This window comes from Neoarius graeffei, chromosome 2 (assembly GCF_027579695.1).
Source record: "Neoarius graeffei isolate fNeoGra1 chromosome 2, fNeoGra1.pri, whole genome shotgun sequence".
NCBI classification, from domain to species: Eukaryota; Metazoa; Chordata; class Actinopteri; order Siluriformes; family Ariidae; genus Neoarius; species Neoarius graeffei.
The window spans coordinates 11753922-11781832 of record NC_083570.1 but is presented as its reverse complement, the minus strand read 5'-3'; the positions used below and the strand labels follow the sequence as shown (position 1 = coordinate 11781832).

General features: G+C 41.6%; 1 protein-coding gene across 1 annotated transcript in view; it reads right to left on the bottom strand.

Moving 5' to 3' along the window:
* Positions 1–6799: 6799 nt before the first annotated feature.
* prep (prolyl endopeptidase) overlaps positions 6800–27911 on the bottom strand; it is a 39058-nt gene continuing 17946 nt past the window's right edge. Inside the window, exons 8-15 of the mRNA XM_060913814.1 lie at positions 21603–21794; positions 19832–20029; positions 19635–19738; positions 19382–19518; positions 19211–19305; positions 9176–9307; positions 8861–9017; positions 6800–8674 (exon numbers count right to left, since the gene is read on the bottom strand). Of these exons, the coding sequence (XP_060769797.1) occupies positions 8380–8674; positions 8861–9017; positions 9176–9307; positions 19211–19305; positions 19382–19518; positions 19635–19738; positions 19832–20029; positions 21603–21794 (1310 nt within the window). The 3' untranslated portion in view covers positions 6800–8379. The remainder of the gene's footprint in view (positions 8675–8860; positions 9018–9175; positions 9308–19210; positions 19306–19381; positions 19519–19634; positions 19739–19831; positions 20030–21602; positions 21795–27911) is intronic.

The window sequence follows — 27911 nt, the reverse complement described above, 5'->3', positions numbered from 1 at the left end:
CTCATCCAAGATAAAGATGTATTAATTCTTTCCGTTCTTGCAGGTAAAATAATATGATTGGTGTACCGTAGATGGGGCCCTTGAGTACGTTTCGAGCCCTGATATGTTCAACTAATGGCCCTGAGCACAATAATATACCTCCGAGGTGAAATAACGGTGTTTACAATCACAACTTCGCAATTAAAAGTGAACTTGAACCAAAACGTGAGCACACACTTCCATGAGTGGGATCTACCAGGGCTTTTGGAACTTCTGGAAGAGACATTTCAGTAGTGTGAATGGAATTCTTCCTGGTTTACGTGTAGATCCGCAGGAAGTGAGATCTTTTGCTTTGATGGATAAATCTGAGGAGATAGCATCCTCTGGTCACATGGATTCTTCTTCTTCCTGAACTCGTTTCACGCCTTAACGAAGGTCTTCAAATGTCGAAAGTCAGACTCACCTGAAAGAGGGCGAAGAGCCATGATGTGTGTATCCTCATAAGATACCTATAAAACCAGAAGAGATCCCACAGAGGGTCATGTAGATGACGAGATGAAGGGTTTTGGAAGGGTTCTGTTATTTACAATCGACCAAACAGCGTCTCACATAATCAAGCGAGCAAGGTCAGAGGCAATGGCGCTTTTCTTTTATCGAGGAATTTTCCAACGATTAATATTTAATCACGGCAGTGAAACATAAGAAGAGTGTGTGAGAATAGCAGACAGGGGAGAGAAAATGTGTCTTCGAAGAGCCGGACCTGCTGGTGTTCGGTGTTCACGTAACGCAGCACCTGGTAACACGCTCAACACTCAATGGCAAACAAATAAACACTCTTTACAACCACGGTGAGCAGAAAAGCATCTCAAAACGCATTATTTGAAGGTGGACGAGCAACAGCAGCAGCAGAACACATCAGAACAGGAATCTGAGGCACCAAAACTGTACGGTTGAAGACCAGGAAGCTCTTTTCACCGCAAGTTCATGCTGACGCGAAGCAAGAGCGAGTCCTCCATCTGAATGTGGTTCCTGCTCCTGTCAGTTTAGAGCAAGTGTGTTCGAGGAGGAACAAAAGGTGGTTTGATTGATCGCATCGCAATACATCTTAACAATATTCTTATTCCCGGCTCCTGATTATATTTTTGTAGCCCTGCCCGCTGATGAAACGTTGGCACCTTTCTTTAATAAAAAGCAACAGATAGATCAGTAGTAGCGTACCAGAGGACACGGGAATGAAAAGGAATGATGTTTGATTACAGTTGCAGTTTTGTTTTTTGGGCAGCAGAGGGCGTTAAACGTTACACACTGCTCCTTTAAAGCAGACGGGTTTACGCTTTCTCCTTTGCACAAGAATAATGTCACGATAGGGGATATATAAATAGCATCGCATACACTGCGAACGAGAAAAAAAGCAGCATAGTTACCATGGAAACTTGTAACTCCGCATTTGACGAAACCCCCAGGAAGTCAAAACTCAGGATTGGAATTGCTTTGAATTCCAGCTACAAAGTGGAGGGAAAAACACGGACACCTTCACGTTCGTCGTTTCTTAGGAAAAGTCCAGCTAGCTAGCTATGACTAGCTAGACTTGTTATACGCAATACTGCATATTTTCTTTATTTATGAGTGATGTATATTTTCCTCGTGTGTTTATAGTCAGCATTATCAATTTAACAAGTCAATACGCCTGCATTCTGATTGGTCGAAAGTGAATACTTGTAGACACAGTATTTAAAGTTAAGAAGCGCGACCGCGTTTACCGTCGATGCTTTGAGCAGCCATGTTGATTTGACGTCACTTGATGAACTCAGAGCTGACCGGCGTTTTCTTTGGGATTTATCCCAGATGGAGGTTAGAAGGTTTAGTCGAACACAAGAGCAGCACATTCTTCATAATGGGTTTCCTCTGGGTTAGGAGCGCCCTCTAGGGGCGAAACAGAGTAATGCATTTCAGTGTTTTCATCAAATAAGCGTAAAATCTCATCTCATCTCATTATCTGTAGCCGCTTTATCCTGTTCTACAGGGTCGCAGGCAAGCTGGAGCCTATCCCAGCTGACTACGGGCGAAAGGCGGGGTACACCCTGGACAAGTCGCCAGGTCATCACAGGGCTGACACATAGACACAGACAACCATTCACACTCACATTCACACCTACGCTCAATTTAGAGTCACCAGTTAACCTAACCTGCATGTCTTTGGACTGTGGGGGAAACCGGAGCACCCGGAGGAAACCCACGCGGACACGGGGAGAACATGCAAACTCCACACAGAAAGGCCCTCGCCGGCCCCGGGGCTCGAACCCGGACCTTCTTGCTGTGAGGCGACAGCGCTAACCACTACACCACTGTGCCGCCTAGCATAAAATGTATTTTATAATAATAAGAAAAGGAGGAGCAATCATCATTCTTATTATGCAAAATGCATTTTAATTAGGCACTGGAGTTTCACATTTAGTTCTAATTACAGTACATGCAGTAAATATAATTTTGGTATTTTTTTGTTTACAAGGCTTTCATATTTAATTTTATTATACAAGTATTTAATTATCAGTAAATCTATTTAAGAGACAAAAAAAATTCAAACGAGAAAAAAAAAATTGAAATCAAAACCTGATATTCGTCCGAGAGAAAATGTTTACTTGGATGTTTTGTCGTGCTGCAGTGATTTCATTGTCTTTCTCACAGAGCTGCTGCCACCATGTGGTCAGAGTTGGAAACTACACATGAACTCTTCGTGAAGGTTTTTAATTTACTTTTAAATAGATCTCTCTATTTATTAAAGATAAGCAGGTTTTGCATAAATTTACATCATTACCACTATTGTATTAGTTTCATTGATGTTAGTTTTGTTTTTTGATTAATTTGTATCTGATGGTAACACTGAGGACAATTTTAAAAGTTACGGGCAAATCAGTTAGCTAAACTATATACTAGTGCATCTCAAAAAATGAGAATATTGTGAAAAAGTTCAATATTTTCCATCAGTTATTTAAGAAAGTGAAAATGTTATATATTATAGACTCATTGCACATAAACTAAAATGTTTCAAGCATTTTTCTATTTTAATTTTAATCAGTATGGCATACAGTACAAAAAAAATCTCAGAATATTAGAATATTTCATTTCGAGTTTGAGTAAAACAGTCTGAACACAGTGTATCTCTCGGTCTAGTTCAGTACACACAACCACAATCATGGGGAAGACTGCTGACTTGACTGTTGTCCAGAAGATGATCACTGATGCCCTCCACAAGGAGGGTAAGCCACAAAAGGTCATTGCTGAAAAGGGTGGCTGGAAAAGGTGCACAAGCAACAGGGATGGCCGCAGTCTTGAGAGGATTGTCAAGAAAAGTTGATTCAAGAACTTGGGAGAGCTTCACAAGGAGTGGACTGAGGCTGGTGTCAGTGTATCAAGACCCATCACGAACAGACATCTTCAAGAAAGGGGATACAACTTTCGCATTCCTAATATCAAGCTACTCCTGAGCCAGAGACAAATGCCAGAAGTGTCTTATCTGGGCTAAGGAGAGAAAGAAATGGACTGTTGCTCAGTGGTCCAAAGTCCTCTTTTCAGATGAAAGTACATTTTGCATTTCATTTGGAAATCACGGTTCTAGAGTCTGGAGGAAGAGTAGAGAGGCACAGAATCCAAGGTGTTTGAAGCCCAGTGTGAAGTTTCCACAGTCTGTGATGATTTGGGGTGCCATGTCATCTGCTGGTGTTGGTCCACTGTATTTTATTAAGTCCAAAGTCAACACAGCCATCTACCAGGAGATTTTAGAGCACTTCATGCTTCCATCCGCTGACGAGCTTTTTGGAGATGCTGATTTCCTTTTCCAGCAGGACTTAGCACCTACCCACAGTGCCAAAACTACTACCAAATGGTTTGCTGACCATGATATTACTGTGTTTGATTGGCCAGCCAACTTGCCTGACCTGAACCCCATAGAGAATCTATGGGGTATTGTCAAGAGGAAGATGAGAAACACCCGACCCAAAAATACAGATACGCTGAAGGCCACTATCAAAGCAACCTGGGCTTCAGTAACACCTCAGCAGTGCCACAGACTGATCACCTCCATGCCACACCGCATTGATACAGTAATTCATGGTAAAGGAGCCCCAACCAAGTATTGAGTGCAATGAATATACTTTTCAGAAGTTGGACATTTCTGTATTGTAAATCCTTTTTTTGATTGATCTTAGGGAATATTCTAATAATCTGAGATACTGGATTTCTGATTTTCATGAGCTATAAGCCATAATCATCAAAATTAAAACAAAAAAAGGCTTTAAATATTTCACTTTACATGTAATGAATATAGAATATATGAAAGTTTACCTTTTTGAATTAAATTATGAAAAAAAGGAACTTTTTCATGGTATTCTAATTTTTTGAGATGCACTAGTGTGTGTGTATACAGTGGGGAAAACAAGTATTTGATCCCTTGCTGATTTTGTTGGTTTACCCACTAAGAAAGACTTGATCAGTCTGTAATTTTAATGGTAGGTGTAGTCTAACATGTGGAGACAGAATATCAAAAAGAAAATAACTTTTAAATATCTATATTAATTTATTTGTATTTTATTGAGAAAAAGTAGTATTTGATCCCCTAGTAACCATCAAGAGTTCTTGTTAATACAGACAAGTTAGACTCTCCAAATTACCTTGTCACCTAAATTGAAGACACCTGATATCACTAATGACTTGTATAAAAGCTACCTGGCCACAGAATCAATCAGTTTGTCAGACTCCAAACTCTCCAACATGGGAAAGACTAAAGAGCTTTCTGTGGATTTAAGGGAGAAGATTGTAGACCTGCACAAGACCGGTATGGGCTACAAAACCATTAGCAAGAAGCTGGGCGTTAAGGTGACAACTGTTGGTGCAATTGTGCACAAGTACAAGACTCACAACATGATCATCAATCGACCTAGGTCTGGGGCTCCAAACAAGATCTCACCTCGTGGGGTTTCCAGGATCATGAGAACGGTGAGAAATAGACCTAATACAACATGGGCAGAGTTAGTGGATGATCTTAAAGCAGCTGGGATCACAGTCACCAAGCAAACAGTTGGTAACACTTTACACCGCAATGGTCTAACATCTTGCAGTGCTCGCAAAGTACCCCTGCTTAAGAAAGCACATGTGCAGGCCCGCCTGAACTTTGCCAGTGAACATCTGAATGACTTGGAGAGTGACTGGGAGAAGGTGTTATGGTCAGATGAGACCAAAATTGAGCTCTTTGGCATCAATTCAACCCGTCGTGTCTGGAGGGAGAGACATGCTGCTTATGACCCCAAGAACACCATCCCCACTGTCAAGCATGGAGGTAGTAACATTATGCTTTGGGGGTGTTTTTCTGCACAGGGCACAGGGCTACTTCACCGTATCAATGGGAGGATGGACGGAGCCATGTACCGTAAAATCCTCAGTGAAAACCTCCTTCCCTCTGCCAGAAAGCTTAAAATGGGTCGTGGATGGGTCTTCCAGCAGGATAATGACCCAAAGCATACAGCCAAGGCAACCAAGGAATGGCTGAAGAAGAAACATATCAAAGTCATGGAGTGGCCCAGCCAGTCTCTGGGCCTGAATCCTATAGAAAATCTATGGAGAGAGCTGAAGCTCAGAGTTGCCAAGCGACAGCCACGGAATCTTGATGATTTAGAGGTCATTTGCAAAGAAGAGTGGACCAAAATTCCTCCTAATATGTACAGAAACCTGGTCATCAACTACAAAAAAACGTCTGACCTCTGTGCTTGCTAATAAGGGGTTTGCCACAAAGTACTAAGTCCTTTTGGCAAGAGGGTTCAAATACTTATTTTCCTCAATAAAATGCAAATAAATTAATACAAATTCTTTAAAGTCGATTTCTTGATTTTCTTTGTGATATTCTGTCTCAGCATGTTAGACTACACCGACCATTAATATTACAGACTGATCGAGTCTTTATTAGTGGCCAAACCAACAAAATCAGCAAGGGATCAAATACTTGTTTTCCCCACTGTGTGTGTGTGTGTGTATATATATATATATATATAAAAACGGACTTATATTTGTTGCCTTGACCCTTTCAGTCAATTGTCTGTTACACTTGATAGCTACCTCATTATAAACATTTCCTCTCATTTTTTTTCTCCCAAACCTGGAAGATGAATAAACAATTGGCCAAGTGCACCAGCCAACGGAAATAGAGCCATTAAATTTTAATGAAATAAAGTGAGAGTTTGGCCGCCTTTTTATTATTATTATTATTATTATTAGTAGTAGTAGTAGGAGGAGAATTCATAAAGAACTAAATAATTCAAAAGTTAATTTATTTATTTATTGTGACAATATTTGGATTGACATTCCATTTATGCAACAAAAAAACCCACTATAATTATGAAACTTTTTTATTAAAGCAATTATTGCTAATGATTGAGTGATAAAGTGAAGTGAAGATTATGATCCAGGCGAGACATGAGACTTGACTCAGAACAAGAGCTGGATTAAAACCAAGCACGGTAGAACAGGAGAAGAAAAAGAACCTTCAGCAAGACTGACTGCCTTTCAGATTTTTCAAGTGTAGGTTATAAAAGGAATTTTCCCCGACACCCAATTCATTACTTTTGTTTAGTGACCAAAAGCTACTGAATTCAAATCACAGACTTCCAATTTTATTAGTTTTTTTTTAAAAATAGAACAATTAATGAATTTATCTCCACGTGGCTCTAAATTCTCCGCTATTTTTTCCTGCTTCACCATGACGCAATACAAGATACTACATCATGTATCACATCACGTGGTGGGCTTTCGCCGTTCGTGCAAGGCATTGTGGGATACAAATTTGAAACAGGAGAGAAAAATGGAGGAATGAAATGTGAAAGACCGACTACAGTAACAGAAAGCAAGAAGAAAAGACGTTATGTTCTATACGAAGGAAAGGAAACGCAGGATCAAACTAATAAATATCGGCATGCAGCGAGCACCTCGGCGTGATCAGCTGTTTGTTTAGCGACAGAATGATGGAACTGTCAGCGCACGCTCAAAGGTAAACCTGCACATGCACATTTGCTTTAATCCCCTCAAATTAAATAACTTCCCAGCCACAGAACAGAATGGCCTGATATTTTGTGAGATATTACAGAACAAATCACAATGACTACATTTCAGAGCGAACTAAATTTCACAGATTTTATGAAATCGAAAGGCCGGCTCGGTTTAGTGTTTACTTATCTGGATTTTCAGAATAAATAAGAGACGAGTTTCAGACAGCAGAGGGGGGAAAAGGACGACTGTGCTAAAGAGGGGGAAAATATACACACAGACTTGTTGACTGCTATATTTTACACACATTCATGTAATTCTGACGTTGTGGGGACTCGCTGACATAATACAGTCCCCGAGTCCCTTACTCTAACCTTAACCACCACAACTAAACACCCCACCCGAACCTGAACCTCATTCTAAACTAAGTCTTAACCCTCGAACAGCCCTTTGAAGAAGAGTGAGGACACGGACTTCCTCTGTCTGCTTGACTGTGCGAAGCGAGCGATTTCATGCACGTTATTTGCTTTAATCCCTTCGAATTAAATAACTTCCCAGCCACAGAATGGCCTGATATTTTGTGAGATCTTACAGAAATAAACAATGACCACATTTCAGACAGAACTAAATTCCACTGATTTTACGAAAATCAAAAGACCGTCCAGCTTTAATTAATAAACAAATAAATAAAAGCGCAGTCGTTCCAAACGCCATCCTTTTTATTACACCAGTTCTTTTTCTCCACATTACGCGAACATTTATTCCCTTTAAAAGATAAAAACAATCAATCTGCATAAGTTTGGAGGTAGAAGCAGCCACTGAATATATACTGTATACATACGTATGACACCTTAATACACTCACCGTCTCTCTCTCTCTCTCTCTCTCACACACACACACACACACACACTCTCACACTCCTCTATACTGTGCAGTTAATCGTTAGTGAAAGAATTACTGAGGAGTATTGAACCTGCTAATAAATAAAAAGAGTTTGTACAAAGTGTTTTACAGGCTACGGGCATCGACGGGACGTCCCGGAAAAACACGAGAGAAATGTGAATAATATAAAAACCATTACACACACTGAGTGATGTGTGAGGAAGGAGATGATAAAGAAAGAGGGAAAGACAGCAGGAAACAAAGAAGATAGCAGGAGAGAGAACAAGAGAAAGAAAGAGTGAAAAAGAAGGGGAGCCAGAATAAGAGATGAAGGATGAGAGAAGTGACGAGAAAGACAGGGAAGGAAGAAGATAAAGAGAAGACGGGATCGCTGAAGGAATGCAGGAGAAAAGGAGAGAGTGAGGGATAGGGGGAAGAGAAAACCAGGGAATCAGCAGCTAAATGAAGTGTGTGTGTGTGTGTGTGGTGTTAATTGATCCAGTGGAGGTCCAGGCAGCGGGCGATGAAGGCGTAGGTATCTGCCACTTCCTGGATCACCTTGCTGGTGGGCTTTCCCGCCCCGTGGCCCGACTTTGTGTCCACATAGATAAAGAGAGGATTTGATTGGCCGGACCAGCGACCAATCACGTGCTGCAGGGTGGCGATGTATTTCAGAGAGTGCAGAGGCACCACACGGTCATCATGGTCCCCAGTCAACAGCAGCACGGCGGGGTACTGCACGCTGTCGCCCTCGGGGACCTGGATGTTGTGTAGAGGGGAGTACCTTAGACAGACAGAGAGAGGGACGTTCACGGCTCTGCTTTCCTTATATGGGCAAAGCTTCCTGCTGGGTGATAAAATGCTGTGGAGAAAACTCTTTCTTTTCCGTTTGATGTGTAAAAACCCAGTTGACAAATTTAACAATTCGCCAGCAGTGTGTGTGTGTGTGTGTGTGTGTGTGTGCGCTCACTTGATGAGCCAGTTAAACTGCTCCTCAATCTCAGAACAGCCGAAGTCGGTGGTCCAGGCGTGGCCGATGGTGAACTTATGAAACTTGAGCATGTCCATCACGCCAACCTGAGCTACTGCACAGCCGAACAGGTCCGGCCTCTGATTCACACATGCCCCTACACACACACACACACACACACACACACGATAGAACTGCAATGTTTTGTTGATGAACTTGAACATAGTGGTGACTTAGTTACATTACGTTATAATGAAACTCAAATTACACCTCTGTGTGTGTGTGTGTGTGTGTGTGTGTGTGTGTGTGTCGTACCCACTAGCAGGCCCCCGTTGGAGCCTCCATTGATGGTGAGTTTGCTTGCGGAGGTGTAGCCCTCCTTTATCAGATACTCCGCTGCACACTGAAAATCAGTGAAACAATTCTGCTTGTTCTCCAACATCCCCGCTACAGAGAGAAATAAAAATGGTAGAACGCAGGCGTGGGAATCAACAGAGATCCTGATTTAATACTACTTGCACAATGAATACCTGCTGCAAAGTGAATCAGTATTGCAATATTCTTTTCAACCCAACCATTAATCCATCCATCCATCCATCCATCCTACTCTCTTATTCCATCCATCAGTCAAATGATCCACTGGTCCATCCGTTCCTCAATCATTCACCCGTCTATCTACACTACCGTTCAAAAGTTTGGGGTCACTTTGAAATGTCCTTATTTTTGAAAGAAAAGCACTGTTCTTTTCAATGAAGATCACTTTAAACTAATCAGAAATCCACTCTATACATTGCTAATGTGGTAAATGACTATTCTAGCTGCACATGTCGTCTGGTTTTTGGTGCAAGACAGCGTGCACGTGACGTCACGAGGTCACGTGATATTCGTTATCCACCATTTTGGACAGCAAGGCCGCGCATAGAACTTAGACGAACCCGTTCTAATTATCAAGTGTGTGGGAGTAGATCTTTCGAGAATGGTTAGATCTTGTTCAGTATTTGGTGTAATCTTCTAATTCAATACTCCTAGTACATCTGTTAAGTTGATTTTCGGACTGAATGATAACTAGACAGTCTCTAACGTTTAAAATGGCTATGCCTAGCCCTACTACCCTGGCCTAGTCTATGACAATGTTTTGTCTTTTTGGCTCATATATGCCTTTGAAAGGCCAATCCATAGTAGGGATGGCGAAAACTAAAAAAAAAATCTTGACCGACCACTGAGCCTCATTAGCCGGTTAAAGTCGGTTAACCTATGAGTTTAAACAGGGATGCAAACGGCGGATGCCGCCTTTTTCACGGCTGAATCGCGCAGATCCGATTTTTTTCTTTAGGGGGGCGTTCAGCGCTCGAAACTAACGGTGTCCCGACGTCCTGGGGACCATAAAAAATGTCATCGGGACACAAAATTATCATATCTGGGACAATGGAAAAAAATAGATCTAGAAAAAAGTTCTACATTAATATTATTTACAAAGCCGTAACACATACGTAGACATTCACCTAATTTGTCAATTTTAATTTTAAAACGTTAACAGCGAAAAATACATAGTAGCTACACTTTCGATGCACCTGCATCCGTAGGCTACAGAGCAGCGCATTCTGTTCTAGAATCTTCGGCCGGTGTCCGCATTATATGGACTTGGAATGGAATCGCTACCGCACACGCTGCGCCGACTCTTGCCAGAACAAAAATGCTGAAGTGGTTGAAGCGGACCGACCGCGGGGAAGAAACTGAAAGCCCAGACATAACGTCTCCGGGACCTTCAGGATCCAAAGTGTCATCGCCTGGTCTGCAGGCAACGCTAGCAACTGAATGAACTTAATGAACACTGTTAGACACGTTATAAAATACAACAGGAATGATGTGGATGATATTGACGGAAGATACCGTTCAACAGAATAAGCGAGTTTTCTTGGTGTCTTTCTAGTTCAGAAAGTTTAGTCAGTCAGCAGCACAACTAGGCTCGGACCTGGCACTATGCTGATGTTCCACCCACGTTTCGGCAGCGAAAGTTCATAAAATGGATAACGGTAATGGATAACGGAAAGTTCATAAAAATGGATAACGGTCTCATCTCATCTCATTATCTGTAGCCGCTTTATCCTGTTCTACAGGGTCGCAGGCAAGCTGGAGTCTATCCCAGCTGACTACGGGCGAAAGGCGGGGTACACCCTGGACAAGTCACCAGGTCATCACAGGGCTCTGGATAACGGTAATGGTGAAAATGATAAGTTGGCCTTATAAGTGCCAACAGATATTCAAGGTATAAGTAGATGAAATGAACATAAAAGGGGTCTTATTTTCAACTAAAGTGTACTGCAGATGTAGGGAGTTGAAACATTTTCTGAATGAGCTAGTTGGCCCCTTTAAATAAACGGGTATCTATTCATACAGTGAGATCGCCGAAGTTTAATAAACTGAAAATGCAATAACTGTAATTTTGAAGTAGATGATGTATAGGACGTGTCGCTTGTGTCTTGTGACTTATTAAAAAAATGATATAAAGGGTTCAAAATCGCATAGTTACAAATATAATAGTAACTTCATATGATAATATTAACCACTGGTTATTTCAGAGAGGAAAAAAATGGGGACACTATTGCTTCCATTCGGGACAATACAACACAGAATTCGGGACCACTGGGGGACACAAAGAAAAAAAGTTAATTTCGAGCCCTGGGGGCGTTGGAGTGTCTGAATAATTTCATCAGAGTAAATTCTGTATTAAAATTACTAAATAAGCAAATGCCTTACAGTCCATGAAAAATATGAAGTATGAGAAGAAAACTGCCCACGTTTTTGCGGAAGCTGCGCAGATTTACTGTTTTTCAGACAAAAACATACATATTTACAACCCTGTCATTATCTGGAACTGAGTTTGGATTTCGAACATTCTTACGATAAAACGTCCTGCATAGTCTCTTTATGATAAACGTCTTAATGCCACTTACCCGTGAGGTTATCAAGTAGACATTCTTCTTCGGAACCTTCCAGAGGTATAGTTGCGATACCCATCCCGCAACAAAATATTTATAAGCTTCCAGGCTCTTGTAAGCTTTGAGGGCTTTGCCAGTGTAACACGATTCACGATTAACAAGACAATTGTAAATGTCGTGGTAGGCCAGATCGGGCAAATCGCCGGCACCGCAGCTCCGAATTTCCCTGAACAAGGATTGCGGCAAGTTGTACGGATCTGCAATCCCCAACCTGGAACACTTTTCCACGTAACGCTGCCTCACGTCACCTTCAAGATGCTAAACAAACTTAGACAAGTAATCGCGCGATGTAGATGGGGTATTTTCCGAATTTTCTTGGGGATTATTCCCTGGATCCATTACACTCGCGCAAGGTAAACAATCCTGAAGCCGTCCAATATGGCGGAGTAAACACGGACGGGTCACGTGACTGCACATCCTCTATAGAGGCCCATTTCCAGCAACTCTCACTCCAGTGTTCTAATGGTACAATGTGTTGCTCATTGCCTCAGAAGGCTAATGGATGATTAGAAAACCCTTGTACAATCATGTTAGCACAGCTGAAAACAGTTGAGCTCTTTAGAGAAGCTATAAAACTGACCTTCCTTTGAGCAGATTGAGTTTCTGGAGCATCACATTTGTGGGGTCGATTAAATGCTCAAAATGGCCAGAAAAATGTCTCGACTATATTTTCTATTCATTTTACAACTTATGGTGGGAAATAAAAGTGTGACTTTTCATGGAAAACACAAAATTGTCTGGGTGACCCCAAACTTTTGAACGGTAGTGTATCTCTCCAGCAGAGGTGGACAAAGAACCCAACTTCATGACTTAAGTCAAAGTGCAGATCCTGCTGGTCAAATGTTACTCTGATACAAGTGAAAGTTCTCCAGTCAAATTTTTACTTAAGTACTGAAGTACTCGCTTTTAAAAATACTTAAAGGTGTCATTCCATGACAAACCGTTTAATACTGGCTCTTTTTGAAATACCATAGTTCACTCAGAGTTGCATATGCATGCTGCACGTGAAAATGTTCTTCTACCCCCATTCCCTGTATTAGCTTATGAAAGAAAATAGACGGAAAAACGAGCAAATCAGAAAAAGCCATACGAACTTACGTCACTTCGAAAATTAGTAGTCATGGCCTCGCCCATAACCCACTGGAGGGAGCGTCACAGTCACATAGAGCACGTTTACATGCACATAGAGAGAATCGAATTTCTGCCGTTGCTCGACTGAAATCGAAGTTCAAAATGCCATGTATACACCTTAATTCAGCTGAAATTGAACCGAACTTGATTTCTCGTAATCGAGCTACACGACCTAGGCCGAATCCCATTTCACCCCTTGGACCAACCCCTTGGCCCTTCCCCTCCATTTTGCGCGTTCACGTGAAGGGGTAGGGGTATCCCAATCCCAGTTAACGCGGAGGGGTAGGGGAAGGGGGAGGGCTTCTGTACCCCTCCAAACGGAGATTTTCCTGGAGCAGACTCCGAACGAAGGGGTTTGAGTGATTTCCCACAATGCCATGCGGATTTCAGCGAGATTTCATGCGGATTTCAGAAAGATGGCGGTTCCCGCGGCGAAAGATTGTCATAAATGTATTTTCTCCATTATTTACGTGTTTTAAGTTGTTATCCAGAGGAAACACGCCGCTTGATTCGCTTTCGAGCTGAGAATGAGCAGCGATTTCTGAAATCCAAGCTGCTGCTAAAAAGCTTTGGGAGTGAGTATTGTTTTCGGTTGCTTTACTGCGTACGTTTTGTTCTGTTATTCTCGCTTTTGTTGTTTACATGAGTGTTCTGACACCTCATTCTGTCGGATGTGGTGCACGAAGCGCCAAAGATATCCCATTCAGTGGTGTTAGTTAACAAATCACACCCTGCCAGCAGAGATTTCTGGCTCTGACTGTAGCGGCTGGTCGCAGCCAATGACGCATTTGGTTGCGTTTTGCTAACGTAAACGCTGACGGAGGTACGCGATGACGTATGCGATCGTTGAAGGGCTATCCCAATACGTAAGGGTTGAATTTCAAGCCCTATCCCTTGTAGCTCAGTTTCAAGGGGAAGGGCCAAGGGGAAGGCGGAGGGGAAGGGGGAGGGGTAGAAATTAGAATTGGGATTGGGCCTAGATTATGCGATTGTAGCCGAGCTACTTAGTGCATGTAAACCCTATCGAGCTACGTAGTCGAGCCGCTTACTTCAGCACTGCCCCTTCTGGAAGTGACGAGTGACGAGACCACAAGCGGGAAACACAACAGCCTCGGTCGGCATGACAACGAATCATGACAACGGCATGAATCTTTTCTTTTTGTGGCATTGTTTGCACTGTTAAAATTTAGCTCACTTACTGTATCACCAAATACATCTGTACAGCTGTTGCATAGCTGTGAATTGTGTACATAAACAAGTCACTGTATTTGTGTGTGTGTATATATATATATATGTCCAACATCTGAAGAATGTCAATAAAAACAAAACAACTGAACTTGTGTTGATTAAGACATAAGTTAAATTGTAAGCAAAAAAAAAAAAAATTTTTGTAAGCAAAAAATGGACTTTAGAAAAATATACAATTGTGCAAAATAAGTTGTCTTACAAAACAGTGGTCTGCGCAGGACAGTTTGTAGCCATACAGTCTGTTAGAGCAAGCCTAACAGCTTGAGCACGGAACTTGTGAACACGGAACTGCCAGTGTTGCCAGATTGGGCGGTTTTAAGTGCATTTTGGCGGATTTGAACATGTTTTGGGCTGGAAAACGTCAGCAGTATCTGGCAACACTGCTGATAACTTTGTTTATAGTCTTGAAAAGCTCTTCTTCATGACGACAACCGGAAGTGTACCAACACGATGGGGCGTGTAGCGCCACCTGTGACTCGGGTGCACAATGTACCTCACACAATAGCTCGATTTCCTTGTGTGCATGTAGGATTGGATTTCTCTGGCACCCCTGCTGGGACCCTTAGCTCGATTACCAACAGTAGCTCGATTTGGATGTGCATGTAAACGCACTGAGTGCTGTTAGCCAATCTGAAGCGATATGTTTACATGTCATGAATATTAATGAGTAAGAGCTGAAATCCTGTCGTTCTCTCCCCAGAAACAGGAGAACCACAGCATTTTTTTTTTTCACCAAAACCGGCTCACAGGGCATTCATTCATACTAGAGACCACCGCACAATTAATTAAAAAACGATACAAGGAGACCTTTAAGTATTAAAAGTACACTTTCTGTCAGCGCATTGTTGTATTATTGGCACAACGCTTACAAAACCTAACGCCTCTGAAGCAACTGACTGGATTTACAAAATGAACGCATGCTGTGCTGTCATGGTGGTTTAACATTACGAGCTAGTCAGTGACGCTCCATCCGACATGCTAGCAAACCCTTTTCAAACTCGGAATCATATTGGGTAGCTAACGCTACTAGAAAAGAATCATTTCTACATTCTGTTTATTTGGCAAGATTATGCTAAAACACATTTCCGAAAGCACTTCTGATAAGTGAACGTTATTCATGTTAGCGCAGGGCTTTTCAAAGTGTGGGGCGCACCTCCCCTAGGGGGCGCCAGAGTTCTTCAGGGGGGCGCAACGTGAGGAAAAATAAACCAGAATAAGTTACTATTGCGGACATTTAGCGAACTTCAGCTAGCCTTTGCCAGAGACAAAATGGATCGATTTTTAGTACCTAAAGCTACAGTGAGTGAGGAGACAGAGTCTGGGCCAAGCAAAAAAAGAAGGAAGTATGACCACGATTATTTAAAGTTTGGATTTTCATGGACTGGATCTGAAGATGCTCCACTGCCACAGTGTGTTGTCTGCCAAGAGGTGCTAGCTAACGATGCTATGAGATGTTTAAAATGTGTAAAACAAGATGTTTTAAATGTGTTAAAAAAAAAAAAGGTTTTAAAAAAGCACAGATGTTTAAAATGTGTAAAAAAAAAAAAGGTTTTAAAAAAGCACAGATGTTTAAAATGTGTAAAAGAAAAAAATAAAAGTGTACAATAACCATTTTTTTTTAAAATACGAATGGAACATTAAGTATAGCAACAACAAAAATTGTAAGGGGGGGGCGCTGTTGTTTATTTGCTCTCTGAGGGGGGGCTGACTCTCCCACACTTTGAAAACCCCTGTGTTAGCGTAACTCCGTTTTTACATGCTAACTAACAGTGTCCAAGTTAACCAGCTGTGTGTTAGCGTTAGCCGTGGACAAGGCGACGGCAACTTGGCGGGTAAATCCACAGAAAGTCATTTGACTAATCAGACTGTGTAGCTATGGCAACGTTATCGCTAACTCTAAAGCACAGACAACTTCACTGCAAGCTTTCTCTTGGAATAAAACGTTTATATCCCTCAATATGCTTCCGCAGGTCGGATGGCAAGTTTTTGTAGGCCGTGATGTGCTCCGTTTTTGGCAAACATTTAAAACGAAACGAATCTTTAATCCTTTGAGAAGACTGAAACATGGCTTCTAGCTATAGAACCGCCTCCTTCCATTCTGCCATCAACTGATCGTGTTAAATAATGCTGCGGAGAAATCATTGATCTTGACTTTATCCAGTCTATGGACATGACGTGACCCTGCGAAAAAAACCAAACCACGATTTAGAAAAGAAAAAGAAAAAGCATCCAGTTTCTAAGCCACCTCATAGTAACGAGGACCTTGATAGAAATGCAGTGGAGTGAAAAGTACGATATTTGTCTTTCAAATGTAGTGAAGTTTCCAAAAAATACTCAAAAAAAAAAAAAAAGTGTACTTGAGTTAGGGATGTTAACCGATGACCGTTTGACCGATGGTTGACCGAATCAACATCAACCGGTTAATTTTTTTTTGGTTGTCGGTTAAAAAAAAAAAAAATCAATCGTTTTGAAGCTGCCGATTTTGGAGCGGAGAACCTGGAATTCTGTGCAGGGCTCGAAATTAACTTTTTTTTCTTTGTGTCCCCCAGTGGTCCCGAATTCTGTGTTGTATTGTCCCGAATGGAAGCAATAGTGTCCCCATTTTTTTCCTCTCTGAAATAACCAGTGGTTAATATTATCATATGAAGTTACTATTATATTTGTAACTATGCGATTTTGAACCCTTTATATCATTTTTACAATAAGTCACAAGACACAAGCGACACATGTCCTATACATCATCTACTTCAAAATTAGTTATTGCATTTTCAGTTTATTAAACTTTGGCGATCTCACTGTATGAATAGATACCCGTTTATTTAAAGGGGCCAACTAGCTCATTCAGAAAATGTTTCAACTCCCTACATCTGCAGTACACTTTAGTGGAAAATAAGACCCCTTTTATGTTCGTTTCATCTACTTATACCTTGAATATCTGTTGGCACTTATAAGGCCAACTTATCATTTTCACCATTACCGTTATCCATTTTTATGTAATATACCTGTTGCCCCATTCAGAGATGTTTTGAAAGCCATCAGCCATACCATCAATGGATGAAATGCACACCCATGTTGCAAGCAGTACAAGAGAAGGTTTGACCCAAAAAACGAAATATTTTAATCCAGTCTACAGTGTAAAATAAAGGAAAAACGCCATCCAATCATATCGAGGTACCACCTCAAAATGATTGGATACCGACACGTCAATCAGACTGAAGCCCGCGACCAGCCCGGCCCTTCTGTGTGCGTGTGAGAGCGAGTAGAGTGTCACACAGAGCGCAGGATTCTTTCAGTGCGCTCCCTCCAAACAACGGGGATTTACACGAAAACGGAAGGAGATATTCACAAAATTCTTTCACAGTGAGCGCTGTAGTTTTTTGTCTGTAGTGTAAAAAATGAGGTCACTAGAGCGAGTTAAAAACGAGTGACTTTTCTGCCACGTTTATAATGGGAGTCTATGGGGCTGCGCGGCTGTGCTCTCGTTACTTTCAGGCTTCTCATTCAAAAACTGTAAATCCTATCGCTCAGGGAGACACATTGTGTGAATCAGGACAAGTGTGGCTACTACTTTTGAGAAAATTATGTGTGTGGAGTGAAAATTGGGGCTGAAAACACAGTTTAAATGAGAAAGTTTGAGCTATTTTTCCAAGCTCTCTACACTCTAACTTAACGAGCTCCACTGGTGTGTAACGCAATAGACACCCATTATAAAGCCGGAATTTCTCAGGCTTTATAAGGGGGAGGAGGGGTGGAGACACGGGGGGTGGGAGTGTTTCTTTTCAAAATATGGCTTGCGGGAACCGTTATTCCAAAATCTCGTACTGCACCTTTAATGTAGAACTTTTTTTCTAGATCTAATTTTTTTCCATTGTCCCGGGATTGTCCCAGATATGATAATTTTGTGTCCCGATAACATTTTTTATGGTCCCCGGGACGTCGGGACACCGTTAGTTTCGAGCGCTGATTCTGTGTTGTAAACGCTTGGGGCATGCCATGCGGTGTAAGGACGACAGCTGACAAATCAGAAACACCCATTCAGTCATGTCCCGCCCCAGTGACAGCTGCCACTCGGCGAAAGAAAAGTGTAGACACAGGCTTTTTAGCTTACAAATTATTATTGTTTTTTTTTTTTTTATTATTATTAGAAGGCACATGGAGTTTAGTCCTGCCTTGGCCAGTGCATTCTGAAAGTATGTTTCGGTCTGTAGCCGACAATGCATGTTATTGCAGATCATCTCTCTCCACGCAAACTAAAGGCGCAGATGCCGACTTTTTCACGGCTGAATCGCGCAGATCCGATTTTTTTTTTAGGGGGGGCGTTGGAGTGTCTGAATAATTTCATCAGAGTAAATTCTGTGTTAAAATGACTAAATAAGCAAATGCCGTTACAGTCCATGAAACAGGAAGTATGAGAAGAAAACAGTAAATCAGAAAGCCGCGCACATTTGCGCAGCTTCCGCGAAAACGTGCGCAGCTTTCTGATTTACTGTTTTCTTCTCATACTTATACTTCCTATGTTTCATGGACTGTAACGGCATTTGCTTATTTAGTCATTTTAACACAGAATTTACTCTGATGAAATTATTCAGACACTCCAACGCTCCCCCCCCCAAAAAAAAAAATCGGATCTGCACGATTCAGCCGTGAAAAAGTCGGCATCCGCCAAAAGGCGCGCCGTTTGCATCCCTGTTTAAACTCATAGGTTAACCGACTTTAACCGGCTAATGAGGCTCGGTGGTCGGTCAAGATTTTTTTTTAGTTTTCGCCATCCCTAACTTGAGTACAGTACTCAAATAAATGTACTTAGTTACTGTCCACCTCTGCTCTCCAGACCCTTCCATCCATTTCTCTATCGCGTATTAATTCATTCCCAAGATCTACTGAACATCCATCCGTCCAAATTTTCAAGCCTCTGTTTGTCGGGCACACACATTAAACCGAACGACTTGTTCCTTCCGTGTGTACGCGTTACCTTTGTGCCACGTTTCCCCATACTCCCCTCCTCCTCTGATGTTGGCCACGGCTAAAACTCCTCCCAGATGCCTCACAAAGATGAGCCTGGAAACACTGTGTCCGGAAACACATCACACTCAAGCCTCATTACCAGAACGCTGAAGGTGCCAGGGTTTGAGTGAACAGTTACCTGTAACTGGGCGTGATGGAGATATTGAATCCTCCGTAGCCATAGAGGAAGGCCGGGTGGGAGGAGTCCAGCTGGAGGCCCTTCTTGTGCACGATGAACATGGGGATCTGTGTGCCGTCTGTACTGGGATAGAACACCTGCACAGGAGGACTTATGATGAGGCTGTGTGCTTGTCTGTGTGTGTGTGTGTGTGTGTGTGTGTGTGTGTGTGTGTGTGTGTGTGTGTGTGCGCACACGCGTGTATAAGCGGTACCTGTGTGGTCTGGTACTCTGTCGGGTCGAAGCCCTTCACTTGGACCTCCCTGAAGACGTGCGGCTGTAGAGGAGTTTTGGTGAGGTCACAGTGGTAGATGATGGCTGCCAGGAAAAAAAAAAAAAAAAAGGATAGAAAAAGTTTGTTTAAAAAGAGACAAAAGATCAGAAAGTAAAAGTCCTGCAGTCCGCACCCACCTGGAGCGAGGAAGGAGGTGAAGTAGTAGAAGATCTCAGAGTCCTTCTTTCGGCCAGTGAAGCCCATGATGGAGCCCACCTCAAGCGGGAAGGTCTTCACCTCCTCCCCTGACGCCAGCTGGTACATCTTCAGCACGTTCTTCACGTCATGGAGGTAACACACACACAAGAAGCTGGAGTATGTGCACGCAGCAAACACTGAGGGGTAAAGAGATAATAATAAAATATTGAAACAAAAGCTATTATCACCATAATCAGTGTCCACGTTGTCTCTAAGCACGTCTCAAAATCGCTGAATCCTAGAGATTCTTTTTTTAAATATGTGACCCCTCACCGAATCCAGGGACACATGTCGGCCGAAACGAATCCGAGATAATCGCAAAAGAAGCATTTTTTTTTCGAAATTTGTGATTTTTGTTTTTTTCCATCATGTGCAAGTTGAGATCTTGAAGAATGCAATCAGTATTTCAGATAATAGATTGTTTGGTTGGAAAAGCATACATTTTTTGTTGCAAATTGTCTTGTTTTGTCAGGACTGTAGCCTGCTGGGGGGTGTGGGTAAATTACCATATGGGCCATTCACATGATGATTTAAGTCTTTTGGGTTTTTTTTTCCACGAATCAGCTGTATGATACGGGCTAAGCGCATGGCTACTTAACCTGCATAGAGGCGTGTGATTTCACTATGGAATGAGTTACTAAACAGAGCGCAGAGGAGCTGACACACCACGAAGCAAACAGACGCACGGTATTTACATCGGAGATCACCATTTCTAGCAAAAAAAACCCGCGACCTCGTTTTCCAGATTGAATGGAATACTTGAATGATCGGATGATACACGGACCGTTCTAGGACTACATTCCATCGGAGGCACTGGTGTGTGCAAGGCGCCGTTTCTCTTTCTGATGGGGTAAGTTTATTAATCTAAGGCTGTGTGGTTATTTTTGCATGTAACGGAGTGTGTTTTGGTTTGGTTAAGCCTAGGTCACAACCGGACGTACGATTTTTTGGCCGTGTGATTTTTGGCGTTTCCCAAATCGCTGCGTTTTTTTTTTTTTCACGGAGAAAGACGCGCGTTGGCTGTAAGTTTGTCTTGCAACCTGAAAAAACCGTAAGCGCCCGTAGAGTTTGTTTGACATGACAAAGAACCTCTGCGGCCGGTCTGCGGCTCGAAAATCAGCACATCACACATGCGCGCGCTCTCGTGCGTTTCTTGCACTTTTTGCATGTAGACCGGCCGTAGGAGCACGTACTGTACGGCCGGTTGTGACCGAGGCTTTACATGAAACTAGTGTTGTGTTAGTTGTGTCATCATCGTGCTATCTTTCTTTCTTACGGTGTGAGTAATTTTTCAACCACAAAGCGTTAAAGTATACTTTAGGACTTATTTTTGTACTTCATAATTGTGTTGGGCATACTTTGCATGGAAGGAAAATTGACGTGGTGATCTTTGTTTACATGAAAGTAGTATCGTGCTAGCTCATAGGGGGTAGAGCTTTCCTTAATGTCATGCAGATGAGCACCATTATGTACCCGCCCTGCACCCAGAGTAGCTGAGATGGAAAACTTTGAGGGCGATTTTCTCCCTTTTCTGTTTTAAGAGGTATGCACTTTCAAAAGGCCACACATTCTTCAAATATTGTTAGATCTCCACATGGAAGGCATCATTGGAAAGCTTAGAAACTGTACTTTCTGAATCTGTCAATAACTCAAAATGCCCCCGGGCGGACATGTGTCCCTGGATTCTGTGATCTGCCACATATATCTCACCGAGGACGTCCTTGTCGTGCTGTGGGATGAGCTCCTTCCACTGACTGGGTGCTGGATGAGCGAAGTCCACGTTGATGAGACGGTAGCGCGGCGCGTCCAGGTTCGTTTTGAAAGTAAACACGGTTCCCTCATTCGTCACGTACTCGTACTCGGCGTCAAAGTTGTCGATCAGCTTCACCCACGGCAACAACCCTGTGGTGATACAGGTGGTGATGAGTCGCACTGCAAAATCAGAAGCATACGCAAGAGCCTGCACGTGACATTCAGTGCAGCAAGCTCCACCCCCAACAGCGTCAAATCCACAGACACTGTCCATACTTGTTCTGGAGGAGGAGGAGCTAAAAAAGGATTCTGTATCCCAGAACCTCAAGTTGGCTGAAAACAGAAACGCACTTAAAGTTCCTGAAGTCACATAACGGTTCCTAAATCGGAAACGCATCAAAAGGTCATGTGCTCCTGAAAAAGATTTCAGTGGAGACATCGGAGATCCTAAAGTGTTCCTCAAGTTCCTAAAACACTACAAAAAAAAAAAAAAAGTTCCCCAAACTTAAGTTACTCCTCGTTTTCAAAAACGTTCCTCAGATTAAAAACTCTTCTAAAAATCTCTAAAACAAAAACAGTTAAAGTGCAAAGACACCTGGGGTTCCTGAGTTCCTGAAAAGGTTCCTCAAGTGAAAAAAAAAAAAAATACCCAACATAAAATCCTGAGTCTCTTAAAAGGGTTTAAGTAAAAATGTGCCAAAAGTTCTTGAAAAGGTTCCTCGAGTGGAGAAACACCCAAGATTCCAGGAGGTATTAAAAGGTTCCTCTTGTTAACACACATCTAAAGTTCCTGAAATTAATTTCTTAAAAAAAAATCCTCAGATCGAAAAACATACCTAAAACTGTCCTTTAATTAATGCTAATTAATTAATTAATTTCAAGCGGAGACACACCTAAACTGAGTTCCTGAAAAGGTTCCTCAAGTGGAAACACACCCAAGATTCCAGGAGGTATTAAAAGGTTCCTCTAGTTAACACACATCTAAACATTCTGAAATTAATTTCTAAAAAAAAAAAAAAATTCCTCAGATCGAAACACTTAAAACGGTCCTTTATTTTAAATAAATAAGTTGAAGCGGACACACACCAAGGGTTCCTGAGTTCCTGAAAAGGTTCCTCAAGTGAAAAAAACCCCCATAAAATCCTGAGTCTCTTAAAAGGGTTTAAGTAAAAATGTGCCAAAAGTTCTTGAAAAGGTTCCTCGAGTGCAAACACACCCAAGATTCCAGGAGGTATTAAAAGGTTCCTCTAGTTAACACACATCTAAAGTTCCTGAAATTAATTTCTTAAAAAAAAAATCCTCAGATCGAAAAACATACCTAAAACTGTCCTTTAATTCATGCAAATTAATTAATTATGTTCAAGCGGAGACACACCTAAACTGAGTTCCTGAAAAGGTTCCTCAAGTAGAAACACCCAAGATTCCAGGAGGTATTAAAAGGTTCCTCTAGTTAACACACATCTAAAGTTCCTGAAATTAATTTCTTAAAAAAAAAATCCTCAGATCGGAAAACATACCTAAAACTGTCCTTTAATTAATGCTAATTAATTAATTTCAAGCGGAGAGACACCTAAACTGAGTTCCTGAAAAGGTTCCTCAAGTGGAAACACACCCAAGATTCCAGGAGGTATTAAAAGGTTCCTCTAATTAACACACATCTAAACATTCTGAAATTAATTTCTAAAAAAAAAAATCCTCAGATCGAAACACTTAAAACGGTCCTTTATTTTAAATAAATAAGTTGAAGCAGATACACACCAAGGGTTCCTGAGTTCCTGAAAAGGTTCCTCAAGTGAAAAAAAAAAATACCCAACATAAAATCCTGAGTCTCTTAAAAGGGTTTAAGTAAAATTGTGCCAAAAGTTCTTGAAAAGGCTCCTCGAGTGGAAACACCCAAGATTCCAGAAGGTATTAAAAGGTTCCTCTTGTTAACACACATCTAAAGTTCCTGAAATTAATTTCTTAAAAAAAATCCTCAGATCGAAAAACATACCTAAAACTGTCCTTTGATTCATGCAAATTAATTAATTATGTTCAAGCAGAGACACACCTAAACTGAGTTCCTGAAAAGGTTCCTCAAGTGGAAACACCCAAGATTCCAGAGGTATTAAAAGGTTCCTCTAGTTAACACACGTCTAAACATTCTGAAATTAATTTCTAAAAAAAAAAAATTCCTCAGATCGAAACACTTAAAACGGTCCTTTATTTTAAATAAATAAGGGCACACACCTAGGGTTCCTGAGTTCCTGAAAAGGTTCCTCAAGTGAAAAAAAATACCCAACATAAAATCCTGAGTCTCTTAAAAGGGTTTAAGTAAAAATGTGCCAAAAGTTCTTGAAAAGGTTCCTCGAGTGCAAACACACCCAAGATTCCAGAGGTATTAAAAGGTTCCTCTTGTTAACACACATCTAATGCCCCTTTTCCACCAAAGCAGTTCCAGGGCTGGTTCGGGGCCAGTGCTTAGTTTGGAACCAGGTTTTCTGTTTCCACTGGCAAAGAACTGGCTCTGGGGCCAGAAAAACCGGTTCCAGGCTAGCACCAACTCTCTGCTGGGCCAGAGGAAAGAACCGCTTACGTCAGCGGAGGAGCGGAGTTGTTAAGACCAACAACAAGACCGTGAAAGATCGCCATTTTTAAGCGGCGAGAAGCAGCAGCTGTACAAATGCGAAGTCAGCCATTATTATTGTTGTTGTTGCCGCTGCTGCTTCTTCCGTGTTGTTTTTGCTTCGATATTCGCGCCAAGGTTTATGTAAACATAGCACCGTAACTTCCGTATACAGCGACGTAATGACGTGGCTCCACTTAGCACCGCGAGCTATGGAAAAGCAAACTGGTTCTCAGCTGGCTCGCAAGTTGAACGAGTTGTGAACCAGCACTGGCCCCGAACCAGCCCTGGAACTGATTTGGTGGAAAAGGGTTATGTAGTTCCTGAAATTAATTTCTTAAAAAAAAAATCCTCAGATCGAAAAACATACCTAAAACTGTCCTTTAATTAATTAATTTCAAGCGGAGACACATCTAAACTGAGTTCCTGAAAAGGTTCCTCAAGTGGAAACTCACCCAAGATTCCAGAGGTATTAAAAGGTTCCTCTAGTTAACACACATCTAAACATTCTGAAATTAATTTCTAAAAAAAAAAAAAAATTCCTCAGATCGAAACATACGGGTCAGTCCATGAAATGATGTTACTTTTCATTGGTCCGGGTTTACATAATCATTCCATCTTTAATTTCCATGATTTAAAGAAATATTTAGCAGATTATCCATAAATATTGTTTGAAGAAATAAATAAAAAAAATGAAGTTTTCTTTTGAAATAAAGAAATATGAAACATTTTCTTCCCCGTGACTGGACACGGATGACACGTTTTGTGTGACATGGAATATTTGCTGACTTTGAGCTTAAATAAACCTTCATTACTTTCTGAGAATTTCAATAAAATTAGTTTCATGGTACTTGCAATTTAGTTTTACACATAATAAAGTTAAGGTTCTATAAACTATTTAGCTTCGAATTCATCCACTAAAAATAGGTTGTGAACGTAACATTGTGGTGTCCTACCGTGTTACGTTAGAAACCAGGCTTATAAAAAATGATAAAACGAGTTGAAATCATGATTGATGTTTTTAATATAAAGAAGAATATACTATAAAACGATGCAGGTAGAAAGAAATTTAAACAAACGGCAATAAAAGAAATTATCGATGTTTTTTCTCACATCCTAACTTAGCGTCCACTCACTTCCTGGTTCGTTCACAACCTGCGAGACCTATTTACTCAATCTAGGTCAGCTGAACTGACGCGAGAACTTCTCGCGGGATCTCGCACACCACAACACGTGCTCTCGTCACCATCAATGGCATCAAAATGGCGGCCAGCAAGAGCAGGTAGGTGATATTATCAGCGTGTCCAGCAAAGTTACGCTTAAAACCATGTTGCGTTCGACGGACAGTTGGTGATATCATGTGATAAGGAAGTCTACTATGTTATTGTGACTTGTATAACACGACGATATCATCTTACAGCTAAACATATGTCACAACGCCGACAATCTGATCGCCTGTTTTGACGGGAAGATTTTGACTTATGTTTTCAGACACTATTCGCTGTCGTGTCTTTGTTACATTAGCAACCGGGTAAATATTTATGGATTTTATCATACATTGTAGAGCAGGAGTTATCTTAACAACTATGTTATATTTTCTTATATGGTCAATGCTTCATGGAAATAAAAGTTGTTTTCAGTTGTAAATTGTTTTAAGTGACTCCCTCTATGTCACATTTTGGTAACCCCATTTCATGGACTGACCCATACCTAAACCGGTCCTTTATTTTAAATAAATAAGTTGAAGCTGACACACAGCTTGAGTTCCTGATAAGGTTCCTCATATGGAAACATTCGGAAAGGGGTTTTTTTTTTAAGTATAATATACATCTCTGCACAAAATGATGCATTTCTGAAAATGTTTCTGAAGGAAGCTGCACCTCGAGTCCAATTCTCAAAGATAAAATGCATCAAAGTTCCCTCAAAGGTTCCTGAAAAGGTTTAAGATGAAATGAGCCTAAACATTCAAAAGTTGTGGGGAAAAAAAAAAAATTATCTGAAAAGCGTTTCTTAAGTGGAAAAGCACCTAAAGTTCCTGAGAAACGGTCAGTCACGGGATTTACAGGGAAATCTTTAGAAGTGGCGCCGGTCTCAGGGCCTCGTTGTTATGGAGACGGGTGGAGGAGGGGAGGAATGCGAGCGTGGTGGTGTGTGATTAGGGATGAAGCTGCTGAGGTGATCACCTGTGATTAGAGGTCTGCGCGGGACAGAATTTCAGTCCCGCTCCCGCCCGCAAATCCCGCATGATGCAGACGTTCGCGTTATTTCTCACGAAAGTTCTTGTCATTGGCTTGGGGAATTAAACATGCTGAGCTTAGCTGAGCTCTCCACTGACCGATCCTTCATTTATTGTAAGTTTATTGTTTAGACTCTGACATTCTGCTGACACATTCCAAGTTGAGCGCTGCATGCGCTCATGATTGACAGCTCTCGCTTTGCGCACTCGCACTCCCGAGTCTGTGGCGTTATGATTCCAACCGCGATTTCATTCTCCTCTCATATGAAGTGCTGCGCAACCACAACCAGCTCCTCAGATTATACACTGTCTATTTCTAGCTTTAAATTGAACAATCTGTGCGATACACAGTCCTTTTTAATACTAGTTAATACCAGGGCTTTGAACCGGAATTTTTTTCCGATTGGTTTGTTCCGAACAGAAACGGAATTTTAACGTTTCCGGTTTTGGGTTCCACCATTAAATAGACGTTCCCGAACCGGTTAGAACAAAAAAATTTTGTTCCCGAAACGGTTAATTACGTTCCCTGTCAGCTGTTTAACAAATGGCTATAAAATTATGTCTCTGTCTCATCCAGCTTAAGCCAAATGTAGGCTAATTCTATTACAACCTTCATTAAATAAGACAAGAAATAATTCAAAACAATTATTATTTCAAATGTTGGCGATTTGGATTCTCAGTATGTCTTCCCATCTACACAGACAGGAAAAGTGCCAAAAATGAAAGATAATTCGTTTAGTGTGTTACCAAAGGCTAGTCAGGCCCTATAGAGGGCTACCGCATGACGTCACCGCGCCGCGAGATTTTGTTAGGCGCCATATTGGAAGACCAAGTACACATCTATGCAAGTACATACATACATACAACAAACTACACCTGAAATGTAGCCAGGGCCGGTTCTGCCCTAATCTGGACCGGGGTGCAACATCGCGCAAACCCCCCCCCAAAAAAACACCAGTCTAAATCAGAACAACCATCACATAACTATAACTATAAACATTTTATATCAACTATTTTAACTAAATGGGCTATAATAAATCAGCCTGCAGGCAGCCACGGCGGGCTGCCTCAGAAAAGTAACCATTCAATGACACCAACTGAAAGCCTGCAGCCACGGCGGGCTGCCTTAAAAAGTAACCATTTGTCCTACCTTAAAACTCGTTTTGCATTTTCTGCCTCCTTTTTTGTATTTTCAACCCTCCGTTTATTTTCTTTCCTTTTCTGAAAACCCGATTTGTGTCCAGACATTTTGTTCTGCTACCAACGAACTAACTCGTCAGGTCTCGTCTCTCGAGCCCGCGATGATTCCCGTGGGAAGGGCAACAACTGATACATTTTTACAAACAGCCAATAAACAGCCAATAGGGAGGCTGCAACGTTCAGGCTCTTCTTTGCTCAGAGACACTCAGTAATGCACTTACTCACT